Source organism: Arvicanthis niloticus, chromosome 4 (genome assembly GCF_011762505.2).
Source record: "Arvicanthis niloticus isolate mArvNil1 chromosome 4, mArvNil1.pat.X, whole genome shotgun sequence".
Taxonomy (NCBI): Eukaryota; Metazoa; Chordata; class Mammalia; order Rodentia; family Muridae; genus Arvicanthis; species Arvicanthis niloticus.
The window spans coordinates 130,419,079-130,446,081 of record NC_047661.1 but is presented as its reverse complement, the minus strand read 5'-3'; the positions used below and the strand labels follow the sequence as shown (position 1 = coordinate 130,446,081).

Genomic DNA, 27,003 nt, shown 5'->3' with positions numbered 1-27,003 from the left:
AGGTATAGCTGATAGCAACCTTGACTACAACATTGTCCCCTGGAATTGAGGGAGCCAGTCCATCACCTATGTGGTACTGATAAAAAAAAAACTGCCTGTTAATGAATGTACCTTTTTAAATTTCAAGGAAAAGGAAATAAAAGATGCAGCCACCATTTAAAAAAGAAAGAAAGAAAGAAAGAAAGAAAGAAAGAAAGAAAGAAAGAAAGAAAGAAAGGAAGGAAGGAAGGAAGGAAGGAAGCAACCTTCCCAGTTTTTACAGCCTGTCATTTGCTGATTTCCACAGTGAAGGTGCAGGGTGAACCTAGGATCTGCAGAAATCACTGTCCAGCACCTCAGCCATATGTACCTCTGCTTCCCAGCATCTCTCGCCCGTACAATCCATCTGCCTTCATCCTTTAGTGCCTAGAATAACACCTGTCAGGTGGCAGCTTCTCATCCAGGGCTCACTGAATGCAGGAATGAGCACCTGCTGCTCACAGGACAACCTTTGTGCAACTTACCTCACTGGTAAGAGCTTCCTGCTATGGTCTTCATCAAGGTGTATGTTCCCTCCAGCATGCCTGACTCCACGAGAACTTCCCACCAAAATTTCTAACCTAAGGATGGAGGTGGTGAGTAGCTTGAGCAGCATCTCTGCCTCTGATCCAGGTAAATTGCTTACCACAGCAAACCGAGATGCATTTTGCCACATCACTGATATTCCTCACGACACATGGAGAAGTCACAGTTGGCACTTTAAAGTTGATGCTAGCTTTTGGACTCTTAACAAATCCTTCATCAAAGAGTTTTGTTGTTGGAATCAACTGAGAACTGTGCTTGCTCTGTGTGCACTGACAAGTCTGACAGGCCTGAGATCACAGCAGAGGTGCCTGGGAGGAGGAGCTGGTTGATTGTGAATGCAGGGGATTCTGGTTTGCTCACTCACCCAATACTTGTTGAGCTGTCACTCTAGGATGCAGAAATACACCAAGGCCACATCACATCACTTTATTAAAGTGAATAAAACCCTTTAATCCAAAGAAATAACTACCCTGACTAGAGTGAATCCATGTAAGGTGGAGGGAGACAGGGACACTGGCCATTGCTGAGAGCTAACAAATGATCTTCTGCACAGTGGTACAAAGAGACCACCCTCATAATTCCTCACCTGTGTGATGTGCCATGCTTTCTGTAACTGTCATCTTCCCTTCCTCCCCCTTTCTCTCTCTAGCTCTAAGCCAGCCTGCTTTTATCCAGTGCGGTTGTTACTACACTCAGAATGGTTTGCTGTTTAACTTCCTGTCAGTTGCCTAACGGATGGAGTTGTCCTTTTGTTTCAGAGGCTCCCGTTTAGGGTTTAAAGAACTAGATTGATGAGCGTTACCAGAGAGAAATATTTTTTGAAAAGTAAGCGAAGCTGGTGACATATTACTTCAGAGTTTAGTGAAATTCAGCAAATCTAATTCTATTATCCTGTCAAATGCTCACATAAAGGACACCTGAAAGCATATTTCAGATGCATCTGTAAAGACTTCAGGAGACACAGACACATCTGCAAAAGCTGGAAGAATCTCTTACTGACAGGCCATTGTTTTATGAAGCAAGTAAATAATCTTCCGGCAACTAATTAAATAAAGTTATCTTGGTGCTGCAGCGCCTGCCTGCTCTCCCTGGGAAAGGTTGTCAGGCGGTTAATGATAACCGTGTTTTCTCAAAGGCTTCTGGACATTTACATAGGCAGACTCACCCAGACACACCAAAATAGCAGCTTTCTGCATGAGTCATGGAGCAGAGTGCAGTTATGACCAGATTATTTTAGTCCTTGTTTATTTTCGCCACCAAGGATGAGATACCAGCTAATAAATGTATTCATTCTGACCGAACGGCCAGGGGCAAATGTTTTGAAGCGTTTCTGTAATGCGCTGCATTTGTCAGAGGTTCACAGGCTGACGCACTGGAAGGACCCCATGGCACTTTCAAGCTGGTTGTGGATGGACCTGCGCTGACGTGCTTGCTATGGAGAGGGTGAACTGAAGTCCAGGAGGAGCATCAGCAGGAAGGCTCAGCCTAATAGAGCTGCCGCCCTCCTCTCTTCTGTCCATCAATCATCAGAAATGGAAATCCTGTGTCGATGTGAGCTTTAGTGAAGGTTACACACACTCCAATCAAATATTCTCAGCTACCTGCCAGGGACATGTTTGATCTATCTATCTATCTATCTATCTATCTATCTATCTATCTATCTATCTATCATCTATCGATCTATCATCTATCAAACTTCTATCAGTTATCTGTTTATGTATCATCTAACCTCTATCATCTATCAATCATCTATCATATATTTATCTATCATCTCTATATCATCTATAGATCATCTATCTATCATCTATCAATCACCTATCATCTACCATCTGTCTATCATATCTGCCATCTATCTATAATATATCATCTATCATGTATCTAACATCTATGTATCTATTTTTCTATCTAACTATCATCTATCTGTGTGTTGTGTGCAGCTATGGGTCTATATGTCTGTCTATTTGTATGTGTCTCTGTGTGTGTGTTACTCTTTCCAGTGGAAAAGATCAAATCCAGGGCCCTGAACATGCTAGGCAAGTATGCTACAACCGAGCCTTATTCCTTTCTAAAGTTGGAAAGCAGGTCAGAGCAGTTAGGAAAGATTCTAGGTGGTAGACAGGTAAGTAAAGGGTGACCCAGTCTGTCTAAATCCAGAGCTGGTGTATGCTATTTTTCAGTGCAGTACAAGAAATTATGTCTGCAACTTGAGTGAGAAAGTAATTAGTGATGGTGGGTAGTATAGCCTGTTACAAATGAAACAGTCTGTTCAAACTAGGCATGGTATATCCTCTGTCTCCACTGTGAAAACTACACTCTTCTGTTGATCAGGACTCTACGTTCATATGGTCAGTTGCCCCTTGACCTTTCCACGGCCAGTTAAGACAACTTACTTATAGAAGTATTCAGGCTCAGCATGGTCTACATATTTGAAGTGGCCTTATGCAAGGCCAGTGTTTTCTACATATTTGAAGTGGCCTTATGCAAGGCCAGTGTTTTCTACATATTTGAAGTGGCCTTATGCAAGGCCAGTGTTTTCTACATATTTGAAGTGGCCTTATGCAAGGCCAGTGTTTTCTACATATTTGAAGTGGCCCTATTCAAGGCCAGCATGTTCTGCCTACATGAAGTGGTCTTATTCAGGGTCACTACGTTCTACATAGATAAAAGGGCCAATTGCCAGTTCTCCAGAATAGAATTGCTAACTTTTAAGTCTACAATAGATACCCTTTCTTCATAAACCTCTGTTAAAGTTCAACAGAGGTCTAGAAGCTGGTACTGGCTGCATGTGTCCCGACTGAGTAGCAAGTAAACATTATAGCCATTGAGAACCAAAAACCATGATTGTCTCAGTTCCTGTGGTGGAGATTATTAGTAGCCTGCCTCCCCTTCTGCCCCTCATTATCTGTTGTGGGGATCGCTTTCCATACCTGTGGGTAATTTTTAATGTGTCCTCTATCTGCAGGTGTAATTCCTTTCAAGGGGGTCAATAACATTAATCCCATTTTACAGATGGGAATAAAAGATCTGAATTATCCTATTTTCCCAGGTCAGAGAGTAAGTCAGTGCCTCATTAACTTCCATTAGAATTTTCACACAATTCAATTCACACGGAGCTTCTTCCCCAGGATGCTTAATTACTGTCAAGAATTTTCTGGCATCTACTCCTCACTGACACACATCAAGCCCTTGAGCACACGGGTGAACAAGGCACAGTGCTGGGGTGCAGGCATGCCCAGGAAGTGGAAAGAGGGTCTGCAGAACAAGCTGCAAAAATGGGCTTAAGTGTAAGTGTGGGGTCGGTAAGAAGAGTTAGTAGTGGTGGGCTATGGGTCAGACTCCGTAGACATAGGCTATGTGATCAACTCTTCCTCCAGATTTGCTGTGTTCAGCTCCCAGTGGCAACATGAACACTGTCTCACTTATCTAGGTGACAAAGAAGCTCAGGTCATAAAGTGGCTCGTGTAAAGAACATACCCAGGGTATGTGAAGAGAATTTGAGAGTAGGCTATGACATGAGAAATTCATGTTTGAAAGTCAGTTATCTGGAGCCAGAGGTCATGGTTTGCAGAAGAGCTAGCAGCTGTCAACATAAGGAGGGGGTGGAACCACCTAGAGGCCTGTTGCTGGACCTACCACGTGAGTCTCAGCCTGGTAGGATGATGGCTGTAGAAACTGCATCTACAGCCTGCTCACAGGAGACCGAGGACAATCATCCAGGAACCACTCCCTGAGAACCAAAGACCAAAGCAACACTAAGCATTAAGATCTGACTCACTGGCATAGTTTCAAGCGGGGGGTGGGGGGGGCCGCTGAATTAAGTACAGTGCTGGATTAAGGAGATGAGTCTGGCAGAATCATATGTAGGTCCTGAGGAAAGATGGCTAATCTAGCAGTGCCCAGCTAGCACAACAAGAACCAGAAGGATAGTGTACCTTGGGGAATATTGGCCCAGGTGAAATGTTATGACCAAGTGAGGTAAACGGAGCTGCTGAGGGACAGTCTTGTGGTGGCTAGAAGAGTGATTAAGCGTGAATAGAGACTTCCAGAATCTATCCATCTTGGGTTATTTCCATCCGTGCTGTTGCTATACCTTCTCCCCACTCCCAACCCCACCACTGGCATTCACTCCCTGCAATTGCAAGTCAGCTTTTTGTTTTATTTCGTTTTGCTTGATTTTCAGTCTCATGTAGCCCAGGCTGTTCTGGAGCTTCCTTTACAGCCAAGGGTTACTCTAAACTTCTGATTCTCTTGCTTAAACCTCCCTAGTGCTGGAATGACAAATGTGTAGCATGCCCTGTCCTGAGGAGAGAACTCAGGCTCTCATGCTTGCAAGGCAAGCCTTTACCAATGGAGCCATCCCCACAGTTCCCACGTGCTACCATTTCTACAGCCCCTTCTTTGCTTCCCTGGCTCTTCTTTTGTCTAGAAAGTTAATGCTAAAACTTCAATGTTTTTAAGGCCAAGGGATCAGCAGGACGGACTCAGTATCTGTGCTCACAGTGTGAGCAGGTCATTTCGGCAAAGCATGATGGATTTTATACTAAGTGAGCAGAGACAGTGCTGAAGGAAGAGACCGCTACTGAGTGAGTCTATGTCTTTAGCTCTTTCTGCTTGAATGTGAAGTGCTTTGATCTCAGAGAATAAGTAAGAATTTCTTTAAAATCCATGCTAGCCTATTCATAATGCCATTTCTGATATGAATAATAACTTCTCCAAAGCCCTGGGTCTGCATCCAGCCGTTGTTAATCTTCCAAGCAGGTGGCTGATACCCTGGTAGAACAAAAATAAAATAAAATGAAGGACATATGTATATCAATATCCGCCAGTAATGGAAGACAGCAAACAATTACCATCAGCCTCATTCCCTACCCTTCTCCCTGCAAATATCCCACGCTGAGACTTGCTGGCCAGGGTTTGTTCCTTTTTTATGAAATCTGTTTCAAGCTCTATTGGAAACTTGATACAGCAGGTGAAGCATTCAGGCCCATGATGAATCAGAGCCAGACACAAATAGAAGGCTGAGGACTCAAGAGCTTCAAAGAGAGACAGTCAGGGTGGTTCTGCGCTTGGATCTGCTGCCTCCGCTTGCTGGAGCCAGAATCCAAAGGCGGCAGCTGCTGCAAGCATGCATAAACAAAGGAAGGAAGCATAGCGTTCCTATGGGAACACACCACCGCTTCGATTACCAGTCTCCAGATACCACTTCCTTTCACATCCGGGTCTCACATTAAAAGACGGTGAGAGGTACCTTCCGGAGAGGTGGCTAGGGATGTCTGCAGTAAGAGATTTGTGAATTCTCCCTCCACAGTGAACAGATGCATCCTGGAGGTACTGCATCTCACAGAGTTGCATAATGGAACTGGTCTTTCAGCATGCCCCAAAAGGTGCTTGCCTCAGTCACTGAACTGTGTGCACCTGGAAATAACAGCTAAGGAAGAAATCTCAGTAAAGCACCATTCATTTCCTACTAGGGTAATGATGACCCAAGTCTAACTAAAGTTGAAGATTCCCACAGATTTGAACCAGTGGCTTTGAGAGACACTGCTGGTAGAGGGAACCCAGGACTCGGCTCAGACGCATAAAATACAAGCTTGCATCATGCAGAGATTGTGGAAGCCCATGTCCAGAGGTTCAGATGTCTGACTTCCAGACTGGAATCTGAAGACCCAGATAAACAATGAGTACAAGGACCTAAGGCTTCCCCCACAGCCCTTCACAAGTCGTCCTGTAGCCTAGCATTCCATGGAGCCACTCAACAGTGAATAACACTGAAGCTTCCCACCTGTCTCTCGACTTAAGCCAGGTGACCTCAGGCATACGGCATGATCCATCCTTGCCACAGCTCCTTCATGCTAAAAATAATCATAAATACAACACTCTGCCCCATTTCTGCTGGGAAAACTAAGGAATACTAGGTGGAATCAGTGTTATGATTTCAAAACGCTTCACACACATGATCCTATTCGAAATGTTTGTGAATCCTGCGGATGCACAAAGGCAGAGAGTTGTGCATGTGACTTCTGTGGTTCTCTACATTCCAGTGGTCACATATATAAAGAACAGGGGAGTTGCACAAGCCATGGTTCATTGCAAAGGTCTGGGTGAGGTATGTCTGCTGCATTCAACCAATAAAGGCACCTAAACGCTTCTTACTGACAGCACCCTCATCGTGACCATCGTGGTCAGCCACACAGAGCCGTGTAGTTTTATATCCCCCAAGCCTCTAGTGATTTCCTTTACACGAGACATCTTTAAAGTACACAGTAAATACTATATTTGCAGAGCATCTGTGGAGTGGTGACACTAATGTCACATTGATGATAGCATCTATTGTGACTGTTCCAACCTGCTTGTGCTAGTTTGGGCAACACAAGGAAAGAAAGTCTCTCTGGACCTGAGGAGTAGAAGAGCCCTTGCTCTTTTACTGACTGCTAGAAGACCTTCTGTTCCTCAACCCAAGGACTCCATCTTGCTTTGATATATGACTGGCTTTGCTGGGTTTGGACCAACTGTAAGACCGCCACATAATCTTTTCTTTTTCAAAAATAATGCAAGAAAATGTGTTCGCAAATGACAACAAAATAACCTCTGAATGAAGCTCATAAAAGATCTTCCACTCGTTTTAGTTCTGTGCTATAACTATTCCTTAATTAATGTATTTAGCAAAGTAATAATGATAATAATAATAATACAACTTTTGAAGGGCTTATAATTCTAAGATACTCATGTAATATCAACTATATCAGTTAGAGAGTCCCCTATAAAGATTTAATTCTAATGTTGAGTGGAGTGATGTAAGTTTTTAAACAAATTACTCGGGTCCTAGATGCAGCTGTGTTGATAGAGTGGGTGTAGAGTGAGTGCTTGTCGCTGAGATTTGGTTCCCAGAACCAGGATTCCCAGCTTGGCATACACCACCATAAAGTAGGTGTGTTGGTGCAAGCCCAGCACTAGGAAAGTAGGTGCAGGAGAATCAGGAGTTCAGGTAATCCTCGTTTACATAAGGAGTTGGGATCCACCCTGAAATGCTTATGATACAGTCTTAGAAACAGAAAAAAAAAGAGAGAGAAAAGAAAAAAAAAACAACCTTGACAAATGAATGAATTGCATAGTATTCCGATACAATGGTATAGGTAGCATGGCTGGGAAGACTCGCACCTTGAACATAGCTGGTATTTACGAAGCACCCATTATGTGTTACGCTATAACACACAGTAAGTGTGCTATAGTGATGTTGGCTGAGCACACTCAATGTGTCAGGCTTTCTCCTGAGCTCTTTGCATGTTTATCATCAAGTATAATCCTCACAGAGACAGGTGATGCTATCATTTCTGTGACGTAGAGGAGAAAAGTGAGGTCTGGGAAGGTCCTCCATAGCTTATGGAGATGCTGGAATTGAAAGCCCAGTTCAGTCTGACTTGACACCATAATTCTAACCTACTGTTTGACCTACACACAGAAATTATGGCGAGAGAGGAGGCTGGAGAAATGACCAGGAGCTCAGTTCAACAGAAGTCATTTTGTAAACATGTAAGATCCATGCCAGGGCCCAAAGACCAAGGGTGCAGAGGTAGTTGCTGCTCTGAAGGGGTAGACTTTCTGGTGTGCCAAATAGTACGGCTTCACTGTGAAAGTGGCCATCGAGATCAAGCTATAAAAAAGTCACTAAGCCCTTCTTACCAAATCTAGTAATGTTCCCACCAACACAGAAGACCAGAGCAGTGGTGTGATCAGCAGGAAGTGTCAAGCTCGGGTTGCCCAGGATTCAAAGAGATCTCACAGAACATCAAACAGGAGGGTTATCAACCATACCTGTCTACAGAAAACGTCAGGAGGACAAGGAACCTCGGAGTACCTCGCTACTTTGTTATCCAGGATCTGACAGCACAGAATGCGCAGAGGGAAGAGCAAAGCTCTGCTGGTGTGCGGTGAGGCAGTAGGTCCCAGTGGTCTGGTGTACATTCACTTAAAACAAAAACAAAAACATACATTGCTTGTAATTTTTAACCTCCCTTAGGGTGTTTCAAATGATTTGTGAAGATCAATGTTCCACTTGTTCAAAGAGTTTAGGGAGTTTCAAACCCTTCCCGTTCAGACTGGCCTGTCATAAAGAACAAAGGAACATGGAATTTCTTGCAGAGATCAGAATTTACACAAAGAAACCCAGGGAAATAAACCCAACAAAGATGTACTTTTAACTTTTCCCCATCCAGAAGTGAGAGAGATGACAACGATACCATACATGCTTATCCACTTGCTGGTTTTAATTGGTTTTATGACTTTCATTTTTGTGTATGTGCAACCGTCCCTGGCCTAAAAAAAAATGGCTGACAGGCTTGGGCTCATATGGCCCTGAGATCACACTCAAGTTCTGTACCTCATACACTGTAACTCCTAGGAAAATTAGGCTCTAAACATCAGCCTTCTCTGAGTAGGACTGTGGTAGCTCCTGCTCATTGCCCAGTTTGACTGGACATGTCACTTGACCACGTGTGTGTCTGTGAGATTATTTTATTATGTTGTTGCATGAGATGCCATGACAGTGTGTGGTGAGCGAAGGGCCTTCTTTCATGGAGATGGTGCCAGTTGCTCACAGAGAGGGAGACAGTGTAGGGGAGCAGGAAATTCACACAGGACTTAACAGTTGCTCAGAGGAGGACCTTGGTAAACTTCAAGCTACAGACAGAACCCATCCCGCTTTCTGTTTTGTTGCTGTGCGTGGTCTGTGTTCACTTTTACACGGTAACACCAATAGCTGGGACCCAAAGTACGCTATATAGAAAGCCTAACATAACCACCACCTGGCTCCTCACAGGGAAGAGCTCACTGTTGTCAGTGAACTAAAGTTTAAATGAGCCACAGGGCCCTCAAAGTGCATGGATAAGAGCTTCATATCCTTGTGGGAAACCGTGAGAACCACCTTCCCATCCACACATTCCTGGGACCATATAGGGTACCAGGCAAACAAGACTACAGTAGGGCTTTTCTCCATGAGGAAGCCATGTGACTGAGCAGAAACAGATGACTATGACCAATGGCCTCTGTATAGCTCTATCCTGTGAGAGCAAAAGGGTAGGGTTGAGTGAGGCCGCAATGACACGTTCTTCTTGAATGGACCAACCCACCACAAAACTGAAGCCTGTGTCTTCAATTCCACTTTCCTATCATCCCCACAGTGGTGACAAAGATGCTATAGTGGAGATCATTCTCAGATTCCTCTGCCCATGATGTGCAGAAAGGAAGGGGCTGAACCAGGGAAGGGACATTGTCCTCTGTGTGTCTCGCCACACTGCTGTCTCTTTTAGTTAAAGCAAGATAGCTTTATGGGCAGTGGCTAAAGACATGGGAGATTGCCCAGTGACCACAAGCTTTATTAGAAAAAAACAGAAGTAACCAAAGATAAATATAAAGATAAAGACATGAAGAAGGAGCCACCATTCATTCACTTGGTCATTCCTCATTCACTAATTCATACTTAACCAAATGCCTTGTATCAGGGAAATGGCTTACTTACAATGCAGAGGATCTGACTCAGGGAATTAAAGTAAAGACACAGAAAGGTAAAGAGACACTTGCTCTCATACAACTTAACTGCTTGAGAGAGGAAGCCAGCCATCTTTGTTTTCCAGTGAACACAGACCATGAGCTGGGTGAGGAGGTACATGCCTACAACCCCAGAATTTGGGAAAATAAGTCAAGAGCATCACAATGCCTAATCCAACCTAGACTTCATAGTCAACTTTGTCTAAAAAGAAAACAAATAAAACAGATCCGGCTATTAGCTGCTTCTGTATGGTGTACTCTAAGACAGATATATAGGAAGGAGAGTGGATATAGAGGAAGTCACTGCTGTAGCAAACCAGTGCTAATCTTGTCCTCTCAAAGTGAAAAACTATGTCCAGGAGACTCCCTCAAAAGTTACTCACACTCCCCACAAGAAATTTGAGTTAATTACCCACACGCTGAGAGTCACTAAAAAGCATGCATGGCAGCACCAGCCTCCTCCCTTTGGTGGACATATGTACAGAAATCCACAGGTATATATATATCTTAGGGTGACTTCCTAGGGAGGTCAAGGCACTCAGGCACAGCACCAAGAACCTTCTGATACTGAAGACAGTAAACACGCAAGTTTCCATATCTTCGTGAGCTGTACACAAAGAAAACAGGCCAATCAAACAGAGTTTGTTTGAGTGAGATGCTGGGTGACCATAAAAAGATCTCCACTATGATGGTGAGAAAGACACATTCCAAACATCTTCACATACAGGCTCCTTCACACTGTCCGATAGAACTGCCTGTCAAGGAGAGGGCTGGAAACCCATCGCTTTGCCCATGTGGAACCAACACCAGGACTTTGCCTTATAAATTCTACCACTGGAAAGAAACAAGGGTTTGGAAAAAGGACAGGTTTCAGGGCTAAGACTTAGAAATTGTTCAGGAGCCAGGGCAATTAAAGAAAAACAACCACTAAATGCAAAGTATAAATCAAGTCAGATTCTCTTGCCATATTGACCACTATCAAGATAAGCAGCAAAACGTAAATGGGGGCGGAGAGGGAATTCTCCAGCCAGTTTGGAGGCCAATACCAAACACTTAATTCTTGGTTGTTGATGAAACATCTGCTTGGCAACTTACTGTTACATGTTCAGGAAAAAACAATAGCTAAACAGCTGCTGCAGTCTCTCGTGCTGGAGATTGCAAACATTGTATCCATGATAAACAAAACACCTAGATCATTCTGTACATGCTTGCCTTGTCCTTCCCTCAGATGTCTGTGCTCCCCCACCCAGAACTCTCTCTGCCCTTTCCATTTTGGTAGGAAGAATACACTTGGTGGGTGCCTCCTGCTCTGTTGGCGTTTGGCTGAATGTACCTGCATTTCCTTTCCCCAGCTGTTAGGCTCCACATGTAATGCATTCATGCCTGTGTAGCCCAGCCTCTCCCATTGTGCTTTGCTGCGTATTAACCATAAGGGTGTGTAGCTAGGGGGTATACTGTCTTCTAGAGCCAATAGTATGAAGCAGAAATAACAAGTGATTTAGCTGTTATCTGATTGAGCGTGAATTAATATTGTGTAAATAAAGCATGACCTATTCTCTCCAAACCTCAGTTTCTTCACATGTAAAGGGACTTGTTAGGTCATGTTAATGCTGTCTGTAAGGCATCTGGCAGTGACATGTAGCCAGAATTCAATAATGTCAGTTTCCCCCTTCTACTTAAGACTCCAACCACAGACAGAGAGGATTGGGGCATCCTGGGTCATATTACTGAATTGTCTATAATATTGGTATCTGGATCTGAAGTGTTTACTCCCCATCTCAAGATCCCAGTTCCTTCCTGGTGAAAATAAATCCTGGAAAAATGGAGCAGGGAGGTGTTGGCTTTCAATTTCTATGATGCCGAGATCTCTGAGGTATATAATATAACTTTTCCCTTTCCTTTTTAAAATAACAGTGAGTTCCAGAGGTGGGCTGGGAAATGTTTACCTTGAAAGGATAACATTCTTTCAAGGATATTCCTCACTTTAGTAGTCAGGGCCTGCCCTTCTCATGTGCAGAGGTTCACAGCTCTAACTCAGTCATGCCTGCTAAATCTTTGAGGTAAACTGAGAGATTTGGGGGGCATCACTGTTGACCAGATTGGTGATTCACTAGCTATCAAGGATTTAGTACATACTTTAAGCACTTTTCTTATTCATAAATCTCTGGCTAATTACTTTTTTCCTTTTAAAATGAGGGAGTTGAGTGGGTCCTTGGACATTTGCCTACTGGCTCAAGCAGAGCCCTGACCTGGTTGGTTGCCAAGCCTTTCTGGGCACTCATAGGCTGGGGATATCTGCCACTGAAAGAAAATTGATGGGTCTGATTTTCCTGCAAGAGAGATTTTGCACTGATCATCAGCTCCATAAAGATTTTAGCTACTGCCCATTCTATATAATGACAGCAATGAATTTATTTTAATTTAGGACATTTTTAAACACAGAATTTGTATATTGACAAATACAAAACAATGCTGTGAAAACAGCCAGGATAGTCTTGGGTAATAAACAATGTGAACTTAGTAGATAAATTAACCAATAAAAGTATAATTAGACTGTTTGGAAGTGAGGCCAAGGTGTTTGCAATTCTGATAGAAGCCCTGCCTTTCCCTTTGTTCGAGAGAGAAAATCTAAGCTGCAGGAAAGACGCCGGAGCAGAGCAAGGCGTTTATCCCTCGTGGTAGATCCACTTAAAATAGAGCAATTTGTTTCCAGCTAAATGCCAAAAGGTTCAGCCAACCCACTCCCAGCCTCTTCCATGGCAAGCACTGATTTCATAGCATAAACAGCTTTAGCAGCATTTCAGCTGTGGTTTCTCTGCCTTCTCTTTGATTCAGTTCTTTAGATTGGTGTCAACCAACTAAAATTCTGATAGAATCTATGTAGGCTTCATTTTGAGTAAAAGAAATGACTCCCTACGTGGATATATTCCCCTTGGAGAAACACACAATGGCCCCCCTGGCCAGGATGTTTATACTAATAACCTTACATAGGAGCGTGGTTTTGACAGATGGCAAAAAGATCCAATAAACTACACACACAAAAAAAATTGCAAAGCTGTGAGGCCCTGAATGGCATTGTCTTATTTGATGTCCAAATTTTTAATTCTTTCAGGATGCAGGTAGCCCGAGGACATTGTCAGCTCATAAAACCTAATTGGGCCAATTACAATAGAAGAATATTTTGCCTGGAGTGTTTAATCACACCAGTCACCTAATGATTTTTCTTGTTGTTCAGTGTAGCTAGGACTGTTTACAGGAAAATGAACCCATGTTTGCAGCTTAGAACATTACCCAAGATGGGGGTGGTAGGGGTGGGAATCATAATGCTGAATTTTAAAAGATGTGTGTGTGTGTGTGTGTGTGTGTGTGTGTGTGTGTGTGTTTAGGTGTATGTGTGTGTATTTAGATGAATGTATGTGGTGTGCGCATGTTCATATGTGTGTCTATGTATGTGTGCATGTGTGTGTGTGTGTATGTATATGTGTTTTGTATATAAGTGAATGTATATGTGTGTGTACCTCATTTTTAACATTTCTATAAGGAGACAGCCATACAAGTGTGGCCACGGTAAAGGAACAGTGTTCAGAAAATCAAACAGATCGAGACATGAGGAAGATGATTCTACTTTAGCTGTGAAGACACAGGATGTTTATAATGAGGAATTTGATGTTCGTTTTATTTACCATATGTCAGTGAGTTCTCAGGTGACTAAATAGTTTGGTATAGGCTGCAGTGAAACAGACTGCAGTTTACTGGGGAAAGTCTGGTTTGAAGATCTGAAGGCCTTTTGTTCAAACCCTCCTTCAGCCTCTTGCTAACACTGAATGTTGGTGCACAGTATCTGAACATTATGTGTTGGATTCTTCATCTCCACTGTGAGGAGATAAAGTCTGTGCTTTCCCCAATGCCATGGGGGCTGTTAGCAAAATGTTACACTCTGAGCAATGAAAAGTGTGTGCAGTCTACAGAGTTCAGTAAGCATAGGCAATTGCTGTCACTCTTACGTCTCTGTGGCTAAACTTAAGAGTTCTGTAGCTTTTATTCCATTCTTACATTAACGTCATGGATAACAGTATACATTAACCATAACTCACAAAACAAGTCCCAAAGCTGCAAGTCCCAAAGTCAGACAAAAAAGAAGGTAATGAAGAAAAAAAGGTTTCTTTTGGGGGCCTATTTGGAATGTCACACAGACAGAAGCAGTTAGGGCTCTAGGAAGTATTCTGAGAATTTAAGAGATCCCAGAGCCAAGCCTGTGACTCATTCTCCAACGCAAAAAGCATTTGGCAGGACATGGTTTGCAAACAACAGCTCTGGTCTGATCTGGAGGCTCTAAATGGGACCATTTGGACTCACTGTGACACTGGCTCATCCTCCAACTCTGGAGAGATGGCAGGAGAGGTTCCCAGACTGTGCAGACAATATTTTCCTATTTCTTCTTGGACATTGCTTAAGAAACACCTTTCTGGATAAAGAAATATCACAATGTTGGTTTTAGGAGATTCTCCCCACTCACCTCTCAAACACTTCAACATGAATATACACTGAATGACCTATAAACCCTCTGTGAAGCCTTTCTGCCTTCTCCAGAGCCAGCCTTACACAGCGAATCTATCAGCCCCAGTGATGGACTTTTGTGAAATGCCTTCCCCCACACTCTGCTCAGTTTCATCTTGGTGGCATTGTGATTTTTCCTCAAAAAATGAAACACTAAAGGAGATGACCCTTTCAATCAGATAGCACGGGTCAAATGGACTATCTATTAAAAGCCACAAATACCACACTCCATGTATAGCCAAGTACAGTATTGTGTGTGTGTTAGAATGTCAGTGTGTGTATATAAGTGTGTATGTACGTAAGTAATATGTGTGAATGTGTGTGTATGACAGAGAGAGATTGTATGTGAGAGTGTGTGAATGTGTGTGATAAAATGTGAGTGTGTGTATACAAGTGTGTACGTATGTAGTATGTGTGTGTATGAGGTAAATTGTGTGTGTGTGTGTGTGTGTGTGTGTGTGTGTGTGTGTGTGTGTGTATAAAAAAGATACTCATCCCTGGGTAAAAGGCAGAGCAGAGCCCTCAGATAAGGAAGATGGAGATCTTCTGACTAAATGGAAGTCGGCATCTCACTCAACTTTGTAATGTGCTAGTTTCTTATCCATCCACAACATCCATGAAACCCTCCTGGGAACACAAGGGACAGAGTGACCAGAGGCATTGCCTTCTATGGCTTCCACAGACACCTTTGCACCTGACTCCAACAGCTGCCTCAGCTTTGGCTTTCACATTTCCTGGGTAATCCTACCTTATGACCTCATGACCCTGTGGGAACTGCTCAGTTTGTTTTCAGATGTTTGACTTAATTATCCACAATGCCTAAGGCTCAGCCTAACCCTATAGGGGCTGATGCAGACCCGTTGCTTCTGAATGTCCAGCCACATGTCCTTTGACATGAGCCTTCCCTTTCCACTGGCCAAGGGGAATGAGCATCTGCCTGGCGTCTGCTGGAAGCTGATGTGTGTTCTGTCCTGTTGGCCCCTCCCTTCTCTATCCTAACCACAAACCAAAGCTATGTAAATTCCAGCTCTTATTCAACTTTGGTGGACTCTAGTAATGTAAGCAGTTTTGAAAGAGTATAGAAACTCTGTCCTGTCTCTCTAGGATGTGGCCTAAGACAAAGTCCATTAACCCAGTAGCTGAGGCAGAAGGCTTTTTAGTATGCTCACAGGAACAGGGGCCTTTTTGGGAAGTCCTCCATCTTCAAGTACTCCTCTGTAGCCCGTAGCTCTGTGGCCATGCATATATCTTGATTTATTTTTCAGGTGATAACATGCAAGTTGCAGAATCCATGTGTACTGTCTAGTTCAAAGTGAAAAACTGTTTGGTACTAACATGCACCGTTTAATATTATACAAAAACAGCTTTAATACATATACTCATATGCATACTCATACAAATTTACCTTACACTCACAAAATATACACATAGAATTTCCTTGTCACATACACATCTATACCCATACACCTACACACATACCCATATACAGTACATATGCCCATACCCATATATACACATACCCATACATATACATATACTCATACCCATACATACATATACACATACACACACACACATATATATATATACCCATACTCTTACCCTTACCTGTACCCATATGTACCCGTACCTGTACATATACATACACTACACATACACATATACATACACCTATACTCATACATATACTCATATACATACTCATACATATACATACACATACATACATACAGGTACATAGTCATTCTTTTAGAATAAGAAGGCTTCCTAGTTTTGGTAATGACTGAAACATTCAAAGCTGGATGTGGTGAGTAATGCCCATTGTTCAGACACTTGCAAAGAGGAGACAGAAGGATCCAGACTCAGTCATGCTCTGCTACATTGTTGGTCAGAGCCCGGCACGGGCTACCTGATATCCTGCCTCAGAACACAAACAAAACAGAAACCAACGGAACTAACAGAAGCCAGTGTGTCCCTTACCTGCCATGGGCTCACAGTCACAGGCGTTGGCTTTGTGGTCGTCGCTGCATCACTGGACCCACCATGTTTCTGTAGTCACTACTTCAGCGAGAGTCCTAATACCCAAATTAAACTGAACACCTGTGAAACCTTGCTGAAGGTTGAGGGTGCATGGGTGTGAAGAGCTAGCTGCATTGATCAGGGTCTAGTTTCTTCTTTTGTTTGACCTGAGTGTGATTGGCTTCCATCTGTCTGTCATCTGAGAAGAGAGCCCCATGCCAGCATGTGTAACATCTCCTGGGGAAGGTTAAGTTCCCTGGCATGAACTGCCTTCAGCCACTGAACACCCAGGGCATCCTGAAGGTAGGCTTTTATTCACAGGAAATCAGATAGCCATTTGGTGATAAAGTATTTATTCCCCATCACCATCTTGTTGCCAAGACTACTGCACAAAACATAGCTTAAATGGAGCCACAGTCCTAACAAGACCACATACGCACGCTGAAAGAAGAAATTAAATTTTAAAAAGCAAATCAACGGTCTGAAGACAGAATCGTGTGCTGTTTACCATTTAATGTTGACTGAGGTGACTCTGCCATACTTTGAATCAATAGAATTTCTCTCTTCAATCACTCCCTCGCTCCAAGAAACCTTCCTTGCAGCTTAAAGAAGTGAGCCTAGAGAGGCCATGCTGTTATTTTTAAGGCAGTTACGTATGAGCCGACACTAGCTTTCAGAAAACTGACTTCTCTAAGGTACAGCTTTGAAGCACATGATTTTATTTAACACACTTTCATTTTGACAGTAACATCTGAAGAAGCCATTAGGAGTCCAACAATATTGAACAGGACCTTGGTTCCACGCCATGGAGCTGACTTCAATAGTATACAAATACAGGCAACTTTACATCAGAGTAGACTCACAGTCGCACTGTGATTGCAGTGTCCAGCACTGAGGGTGTGGTAGAGGCAGAAGGCATCTCCAGGGATCCTCACAGAGCAGACTGACCTGGGAGGATATCAATCTCATGCAATTTTTACTGACTATCTCCTAAACTCTAACATTGAAGAGCTTTTAATTCTCACAGCAAACCTCCTAATACAAGTCTTCTTCTGCCTCCTACTTTACAGATGCATGACTTAGGCATAAGTCAGTTATTCTCATAGAGCAACCAGCGAAAGACACATAATGCTACTCCAGACGTCCAGCATAGAATGCCCATCCCTAGACATTATATATAGAATGCCCATCCCTAGACATTACATATAGAATGACTACTCATAGCTATAACATACAGAATGCCCATCCCTAGCCATAACATACAGAATGCCCATCCCTAGCCGTAACATATACAATGTCCACTCCTAGACACAACATATAGGATGCACATCCCTAACCATACAAATACAATACACACTCTCAGCCATAACACACCCTACTCCCTCTCAGGGGCAAATGAGATGCCAACATACACATACAAGCAGGGTGAGCAGTTCAGCCACAGCCGTGAGGAATAAAATACTTGGAAATGTTTTAAAAATCTAATGTCAGTTACTATGGCTGAAGTTATGTTGATGTGGAGCCAGGGGGAGCTGGTGAAGAGCAGTAGACTGTAAGACTCAAAAAAGGCAAATACAGATGCAGAAGCTCAGGCTTCTGACCTTCGAGACCTAGGGCAAGCGGGAACAGGCTGAGCTAAGATTTTTGCTACAGATATACCGAGTGGAGGAAGAATTGTGTGGCCTGCATCATTTAAGAATTCATTCATTGATTCCATTCTTCAAAACAATTGGTTGGGCTTCTTCTATGTGCCAAGGTGACTCTGAGAGCTGAGGGCACAGCAGGGACTAAGGATTAGTCTCCAGCTTTATTGTGCATTAAGATAGAAGTGTCAGTGCATACATAAGCAGGTAACAAGCAAGTTCCAAAATAAATGAGACCATCATGGAATGGAATGACCACAGCAGAAGATGGGCTACTTTGGAATAGCCATCAGAGGAGAAGAGGCCGAGAAAACCTCAAGTGAAGGCTTCGTGACAGAGGAGCCTGCAAGCTTGCCTGGGTGAAGTCAAGGCAGATGTTCAGCGAATGAAAATCTGGGTCTTCTAGGAGGAATGCTTGAGGGCAAGTTAGCAACATGGAGGCTCCAAGTTGGAGCCGGAAGGGCTCAAAGGACAGAGGATCCAATAGGGAGCAGAAATGTATTGGAGAGGAGGCAGAATCTGGTGAAGGCAGCAGAGCATTCACACTGTGTCCCAAGTGAACCAGGAATCCACCGGGAGGTTTAACCAGACAGATGTCTTAACCCAGTTTATATTTTAAAATGAACACAATGGAAAATACAAAAAGGATGTATCACTCCGTGACAGGGGTGAAAGCCAAGAGACCAATTAGGAGAAGAACTGCCTACGTCCTGAGCAGAGAGATTCCCTTAATAGACACGAGATGGGTCAAGCTGTCGGTGTTTGGAGCAGAGCAAAAAAAGCCTTGATTGCAGCGCAGGCTGCGAAGGATACTCCAGAAATTTTGGCTGATGGCTCTGACTGACATTGATGCCAGAGACCAAAGCCAGGGAGGTGGATGGGGAGCTCATGGTGTGAAGAGTTCTGCTGTGGACCCAGGAAGGGTAGTTCTGGGCTCTTCTGAGATTACAGTGCAAGGGCTTGCAGAGGTGTTAAGTAGGGGATGGGAAGAGGGCAGGGTTGTCTGTACATTCAAGTTGTGAGATCAGAAACTGGGAAGGAAGTCACCTCTTAAACAAACCCAAGTAGAAATTGGGGGAAAGAGGAGGGTCAGAGAACGTTGGGGAAATGCATACCAGAGGCGTAGGTAAGTGCAGACTGTGGGAGGTAGAATTCACACACTGAGCCTCTGGAGGCCCTTTCCTGGGATTCTGTGGTCTTAACTATGAATTAAGAAGGTGGTGCTGCATTGATGCAGAATTAATTAAACTACTGGATGCAAGTGTCCCACTTACTACCTCAGCCCTGTGGAGGTACCATGTCATAGTAGGGTTTAGGATGTGTCGCATTTATGTAGACCTACTAAGACATTAATGTTCTTTAGCTGCTTTTAAGTCAAGATTTCAGTATCTGCTGCATCTAGGCTCTGCACTCTTCTTGTTTACACCCAACCACAAAAACAAGATGCTGAAAATATTGGGGTCATTTCTTATTGTACAAATATAAAGAGGCTCAAGTAGAGTGTGTTCCCAAGGTTAAAAGCTGGCAACCATAAGAAATAAGGAAAAGAACACAACTCTAGACATAGTTCTAACTCAGTCATCTCCCAAACAAGATGTTATAAAGCTGAATCATGGGAATATCTCACTGACATTTCTTGGAATCTGTGCTGGGTGACTTGATTTTGTTTTATTATTTCATGAGCCCAGCACCCATGTAAAGCTGAGTCTCATTCATTTTCTAGTGTCGGGACACACTCTAATCCAGGCCTGTCTTTGGAGGAAATGAACAGAAGTGGCCAGTATTCAACGGTTGACAAATATGGTAAGTAACAGACATCAAGAAAATTCCTCCTAGGAGGTGACACTCACTCATGTTGGTAGCGAGAGAGACATTTTTATATTTTATAATAACCAGAAATGATGGTAATTTTAAAATACTGTAGAGACTCTGACTCTGATCTTGAAGTCTTTGTAACTCTACAGTTACATTCGAGCTTAACAAAGTGAATCAGACACTGTGTGAATGTGAGTGTACATGAGTGTGTGTGAGCGTGTATGTGTGTGTGAGTGTGCACAAGTGAGAGTGTTGAGTGTGAATGTATGTGAGTTCAAGGGTGCATACATGTGTGTATAAGCAGAATGCACAGAATGTATATGAGCATATTCTGCAAGGGAGAGTACACAGTTTTGAGAGACTGAGAGTGAGTGTGAATTCGTGTGTAATGAAGTCCTAAGAAGATACAAGTCCTTTATGTAAATAATCTCTGGCTCTCCCAGCATTGTAACTCTTTTACTGGAAAGTTCCCACAGTTGCACCCCTGGGAGGGTTCTTCACATGAGCTGAGCACAACAGGGTTTAAAGCAATCCATCCATCCATCCACGCCTTCAAACAGCTGGCAAGGAGGCACAGGAGAGCAGCCTGGGCCAGCCTCACAGGAGCGCTCCACAACAAATTAACACAGCTCTTTGGAATAATTAAAATTTGATGCTAGCCTCTGGAAGCCAAGGGAAACACAGAAGCTTTAACATCAGCTGCATTAGGGTGTTTGCATAAATTGAGAATTCCTATAGAAAAATATGACATATTTCATGTTTCCTACTAGAAACATATCATCTAACCTTAAATTCCATCATCTAGGAATAGGGCCATGATATCCTTTATTAGCCTTTAAGTCTGAGAGGCTCTATATTAGTTTAAATATTAATCCAATGGCCCACTTTTTCGTGGCCACTTTGTCTGAATGCAGGGAGGACCAAACACATCAGTTAAACGCAGCAGATTCGTTTCTAGAGCTGTGTTTCAGGAAAGAAAGAACTGGCTTCTCTGATTTCGGTGGCTCTACACCCTAGAGCCCCTACATTACAGGACCCATGGAAAACCTTGAAGAAACAAAGGCTGAATTCCCCTGATTAGACGTAGTACCACGAGCATTGGCCATCTTGAGAACCTTAGAGGAAAGGGCTCTGTTTTCTTAGTGTGTGTTAGCATGCAGACTGGCTCCTGTCGCTAGCTTTACAGAGTGATTTGTAAGTCCAGGATCCTTCAGCAGGGAAATATGTTCCAGGAGTCAAGGCACAGCATCCTTCAATAGATAACACACAGCACAGCATCTTTCCATAGACAGCACTATGCTTGCTCAAAGCTTCCACAGCGGCAAACAGCGGCATACAGCGGCAAACAGCGACATACAGCGGCAAACAAGGCAGCCTGTGTGCCATGGACCACATAGGAAAGGTTTCCATGATGGGTTCAAGGTGAAGCTGCTCTTTACCCCAAAGATCATTTTTTAAAAAATTAAATTTTTTGCTAGATTTATTTTATTTTATTTTATGGGTGCCTTGTTTGCATGCATGTCTATGTACCACATGCAAGTTGGTGCCATGAAGATCAGAACAGAGCATCAGATCCAGATCCCCTGGAACTGGAGTTTCAGATGTTAAAAACCACCATGTGGGTACTGAGAATTGAACCTGGGTCTTCTGCAAGAGTAGCTATCACTCTTACCTGCTAGGCATTTCTCCGTCCCCCTGAAGATTTCTTCTTAAAGAAACAGAGAGCCAGTCAATATTTCAGAATGGATGGGAGACAGGTACATAAGTCCATATCCTGAGCTGAGGACTACGGGCAGTTGGCGAGTCCTGGTAGGTTGACCATACTTAGAGAATTCCCCAAAACAAAGCAGAGGAACACTAATAGTAATAATTTAATGTCTGAACATTTTTTGTACCAGGCCCAGGTGAAAGTATTAAGGTGTTTGGATTGAGTGAGAATTCTTATCAATAAGATACATATATTTTTGCTTCCGCCTAGAAACAGCCTTTTACACAGCTGTCATTACCCTTTCCTTTATTTTATGGTTTGATTTATTTTTCCATTTTCTTCTTTTAGGTAGTATTTCTCTATGTACCCCAGGTTAGCCTCAGACTCAGAAATCTTCTGTTTCCCAGACTGGCTTTACTTTCATTTCCCACAAATGCAATCTCATGAACTTTTGTCTTTTAGTTTTTTGTTTTTGTGATTTTTAATTTATTCTTTGAGAATTTCAATGGTATTTACAATGTATTGGAATCATATTTACTACCTGTGCAGCTCCTTGCTTCCCCTGTACACACACCCTGCTTCTGACTTCAGATCTTTTTTTAGTAACCTTATGAATCCCTTTAGTGTAAACCATATGGGAATGGATGCATGGCCGTCCACTGGAGGACCATGGCCAACCTACCAGGACTTGTCAATTGCCAATAGTCCTCAGCTCAGAGTAGGGATTTGTGTACCTGTCTCCCATCCATTGTGAAATATAGGGTGGCTTGGTTTTATCATGAAGGTGTTGTGTATGTTACCATAGCTACTGAGCGTTCATTTGGGCTGTGCTGACTAGCTTTATGTCAACTTGACATAAGCTAGAGTCATTGGAGAGGAGAGAGCCTCCTTAAGATCAGGCTGTAGGCAAATCTGTGGGCTTTTTTTAATTAATGATTAAGGGGGAAGGTCCCAGCCCATTCTCAGTGTTCCCATCCCTGGGCTCATGGTCCTGGGTACTGTAAGAACACAGACTGAGCAAGCCACAATGAGCAAGCCAGTAAACAGCACCCCTCCATGCCCTCTGCCTCAGCTCCTGCCTCCGTTCCTGCCCTGTTTTAGTTCCTGCCCTGACTTCCATTGATAATTAGCAGTGATTTGGAAGTGTGAGACAAATAAACCATTTCCCCCTTAACTTGTTTTGGTCATGCTGTTTTATCACAGCAATAGGAACTCTAACTAAGCAAACTGCCATGGACCTGCCATGTCCGTAGGACCTTGTTCTGCAGGAGTCCTTTGCTTGCACAGTTCTACCCCTCTCCCATGCTGCTCCCTGAGCCAGAATCCATAGGTTGACCTGTTTGCTTAATAGGCAGAAGTAGAGTACAGAGGTAAAACTGAGCATACAGTCTTAACCTCAGACTGTTCCCCTTAAGTGATAAAACAGAGATGTGTTCAGTCTCTTCCTTGACTCTTCTTGACTCAGTAGTCAGATTCTAATTGAGCTGGTCTTCAGCTTACTAAGCATTCAAGCCTTATATGTCTGCCTTGAAACTGGCAACAGGACATCAGTGTGAAACACCCACCTCAGTGACCTGCTGACTTTGTCGCTCACTTGTCACTGAAGTACAGTCCACTGTGGGAGCCATACCAACTGTCAGGTTCTCACTGGAGTCAGTGCGGCGAGAAGTGCTAACCCAGACAAAAACAGTGAAACTGCATATACATGGCTAGCTAAATAAAGCTTTGTCCATGTCCAGAGTGACATTTCAGTTCAGCTGACAAAAGAAATATTCTTACACTACAGGAATGATTCTGCTTTAGTGACCACCAGTTAAAACTTAGTGATGTGGGTCAACTTGCTTACATATAATACACCTTGCAGTGCACACATACAGAAACACAGGCATGCACACACTTGCAGGTACACTTATGCACACACATGCTTGCACACACACATGCACACACATGTGCATGCATGTGCACATGCACACACATGCATGTGCACACACACATGCACAGAAAAATATGTGCATGTATACATGCATGCACATACACACATACATAAATTCACACACATGTACTTACAGGCATGTGTACACACATTGGTCCTCAGTACTAACCTGAGCCAATAGGGACAGAGAAGAATGATACAAGACCATGTTCAGAACTACCATCCTCAGCAGTGTTTCCTTGCAGGAGTTTGTTATGGCATGCTGTCTACGAGAATTTGACAGATTTTTTTCTTTTGAAAGTAAATATGTCCAAATTCCTGCATGTGGCTACATGGCTTAAAGGTAACACCAGTGTCTGTGTTGGCCCTGATAATTCAGCTTTCAATGTGGACTAAACAGTCAGCAACTCTTGATAAACCACCCATTAAAAAAAAAAAAACTGCGGGTGTTTCTGTGTCAGAGTGGAGAGTGGCTCCCTGCACTTACTCACTGCCTCACTCTAGAACTACAAAGTCCATTCTTGGAGATGCCGGGGCTGTTGCATCAAGTATCACTGATATTCAGACCTAAGCACTTGACAGACACTTAAAAATTAAGCAGCTCTGGAAACAAGCAGGCAACCTTCTCCAGACTGTTATCCTTTTCCCATAAGCACCATCTCCTCCTTTCCTCTCAGCCCACCCTTTGCTTCAATCCCTGGTGTTGCCTGCCACTTGTCTGAGGCCCATGGCAGCCTTGTCATAGGCACTAACTATTCTCCCATTCACTAACACTAAGAAAGATGTAAGCTAACAAATGTCCCAAAGACAGCAAACACTGGAGCCATTACTCATAATCCATTTGCCTGGCATGAAACTCACTCTCAGCCATCATGGCATCTTCCTTCCAGAAACGTGTCCTGCTTTCCCGTAAACCCAGCATACTAACCACCAGCCAGCATGTTCAAAGTGGACATTAGGCATGGATGTCCATCTGGTATCAACCCCATGCTTCCGTTTTAAATTTTAGCATTTCCAGGGACTCTGATCTAGTCTTCAGTCCCAGAGATCTGGAAGGACCGTCTGGCAGCTATGAGCAGCCCTGGATTCCGCTGTTTACAAAAACAGGGAGATGCGCTGGGAGGTCAATAAGTAACAACTGAACTTCTTTTCTGACGCAGGCTACGTGTCTGATCCCATGAGCCAGATGCACCTTCACTCCTGCCGGAACAGTGGCAGCTTCGAGGACAGCAACTGACAGGTCTGACATACACCTAAGGGGAGTTTTCCCATCAGACTGACAGCAGTGATTTTATCCATGGCAGGCTCGCTTCCAATTATAACACTCTGCCCTCTGAGGTCTCTTCAAATCGCCTTGCTTATTCTGCGCTCTCTTAATTCCCTTCTACGAGGGAGGCTTTGAGCATGAAGTACCAAGGAACAGATGTGGAAATGTGCATGAGGAATTGTTCTTAGTTTGATAAAGTCCCTAATTGCCTGGAGGTGGGGTTCAAGTCTGTGTAGATGGCTGGGTTAATCCTTATGTATTTCTAGACAGAACTATGTGGGCTTGTGTTGAGAGTCTCCGGTTGGGTTTCTTAAAATATGCTCACTGCCTTATCTCCTGTTACCTCTGATGTTCTTTCTGTGATTAAAGACTCTTCAGTGGTCTAGAACACGGGTTCAGATGTATGTGCATTTTATTCCAACAGGGATTCCACTGAATGGACCTCTTTTCAGACAGACTGGTTAAAGCCCGGAAGCATAAAGCATGTGGTTAGCTAAGCTGTTTCCTTTGTCTTGACTGGGCTCTCTTTATCCAAGCATCCCCGTTAGTGTTAGTAACAAGATGTCATTAGTGGCATCTGTTATGAAATCAACACACTAGTGCCAGACTAGAATTTCAGACAGACATGAAGTATCAGCTATCTTCAGGAATTGAGAGGTGTGGGCTGGAGAGATGGCTCAGTTTGTAAAGGCAATTTGGTCATGCCTGAAATCTTAAGTTGATCCTCAGGAGCCACCTGTCAGAAGAGAAAAGCAATTCCTGAAAGCTGTCCTCCCGTTCTGCCATGTGTACACACGCACACACTTAATAAATACATAAAATGAATTATTTTTAGATCTGCCCTCCATGCTGCTGGCTCAAGCCACTGTAACAAGAATGGTTCCACCACATAAAGGTGCTCTGACACTGGAAATGTTGAAATTCCAACAGTAATTACTGCTTTGACCACAGCAAGAGAAATAGAATTGGCCAAGATAAATGGCATATTCTAAATCAAAGTGTTTTAAGCTTCATACTGTTTCCGGACAGTACAGTTCTCTCCTGGGCACTGTCCTTGGCACTATTGTATGCTTACAGGTTGTTGTCACTCCAGGACACCTCCTATGATAGTTAATTCCTCATGTAACTTTGACTAAATAATAAGATGTCCAGATACCTAGTTAAACAGTAACTGTGTCTATGTCTGTGAAGGTGATCCAGAAAGGACAATATCTGAGGCACCCTACAAGGTGGCCTGCCCCAGGTGTGAGCCAGCGCCATGCAGTCCACCAGGTCCTCAGTAGAGCAGACAATGAGGATGGGAACCTTCATTCCCTGGGCCCAGAGTCTTAGACACACACTGGAATCTGCACCCTGGGCTCTCAAACTCTCAGGCCTTTGATCTGCACAACCAGCTATGGGTTATCAGCAAAACAAACAGATCATGGAACTTTTCAACTTCTGCTGTTATATGAGTTGATTCCATACAAGACATACATACATACATACATTTCCTGCATGCATATACATGTTTATATATGTATGAAATATCCAAATATACGTATACCTTGGGTATTGAAGGACGGCTATCATTTATCATTTATGAATCACTTATTACCAATATCCAAGTATCAATCATCTATCACCTATCTTATCATCTAGTATTCATCTATCAATCACCTATCATCTAAATATCTATTCGTCTATACAACTATCATCTGCCTGTCTATCTGCTAACCCTCTGTCATCTACCTACCCACACATCTATCTACTGTGTACCTCTTACTGGTTGTCCTTTTCTAGAGAACCAGCTGATACAACTCTTTCCAATCACAACATTTGAAACTGTCCTCAGACACCATATACTTGTACATGCCAGTACATAAGCAGAGGTGCATAAAAGAGATAGGATTATGAGTTCAAGGCTAGTTTGTATATAATAGCAAGACCCTAATTTAAAAAATAAAAGTCTTAG

The 27,003-nt window shown here is 43.2% G+C and overlaps 1 protein-coding gene across 2 annotated transcripts in view; it reads left to right on the top strand.

Moving 5' to 3' along the window:
* Window positions 1-25,263, top strand: part of Tnni3k (TNNI3 interacting kinase) — a 252,768-nt gene extending 227,505 nt beyond the window's left edge. For both annotated transcript variants that reach the window (XM_076933435.1, XM_034499991.2), the window contains 2 exons: window positions 20,050-20,129; window positions 24,943-25,263. In XM_076933435.1, coding sequence (XP_076789550.1) covers window positions 20,050-20,129; window positions 24,943-25,019 — 157 coding nt within the window. In that variant the 3' untranslated portion in view covers window positions 25,020-25,263. The remainder of the gene's footprint in view (window positions 1-20,049; window positions 20,130-24,942) is intronic.
* Window positions 25,264-27,003: the final 1,740 nt, after the last annotated feature.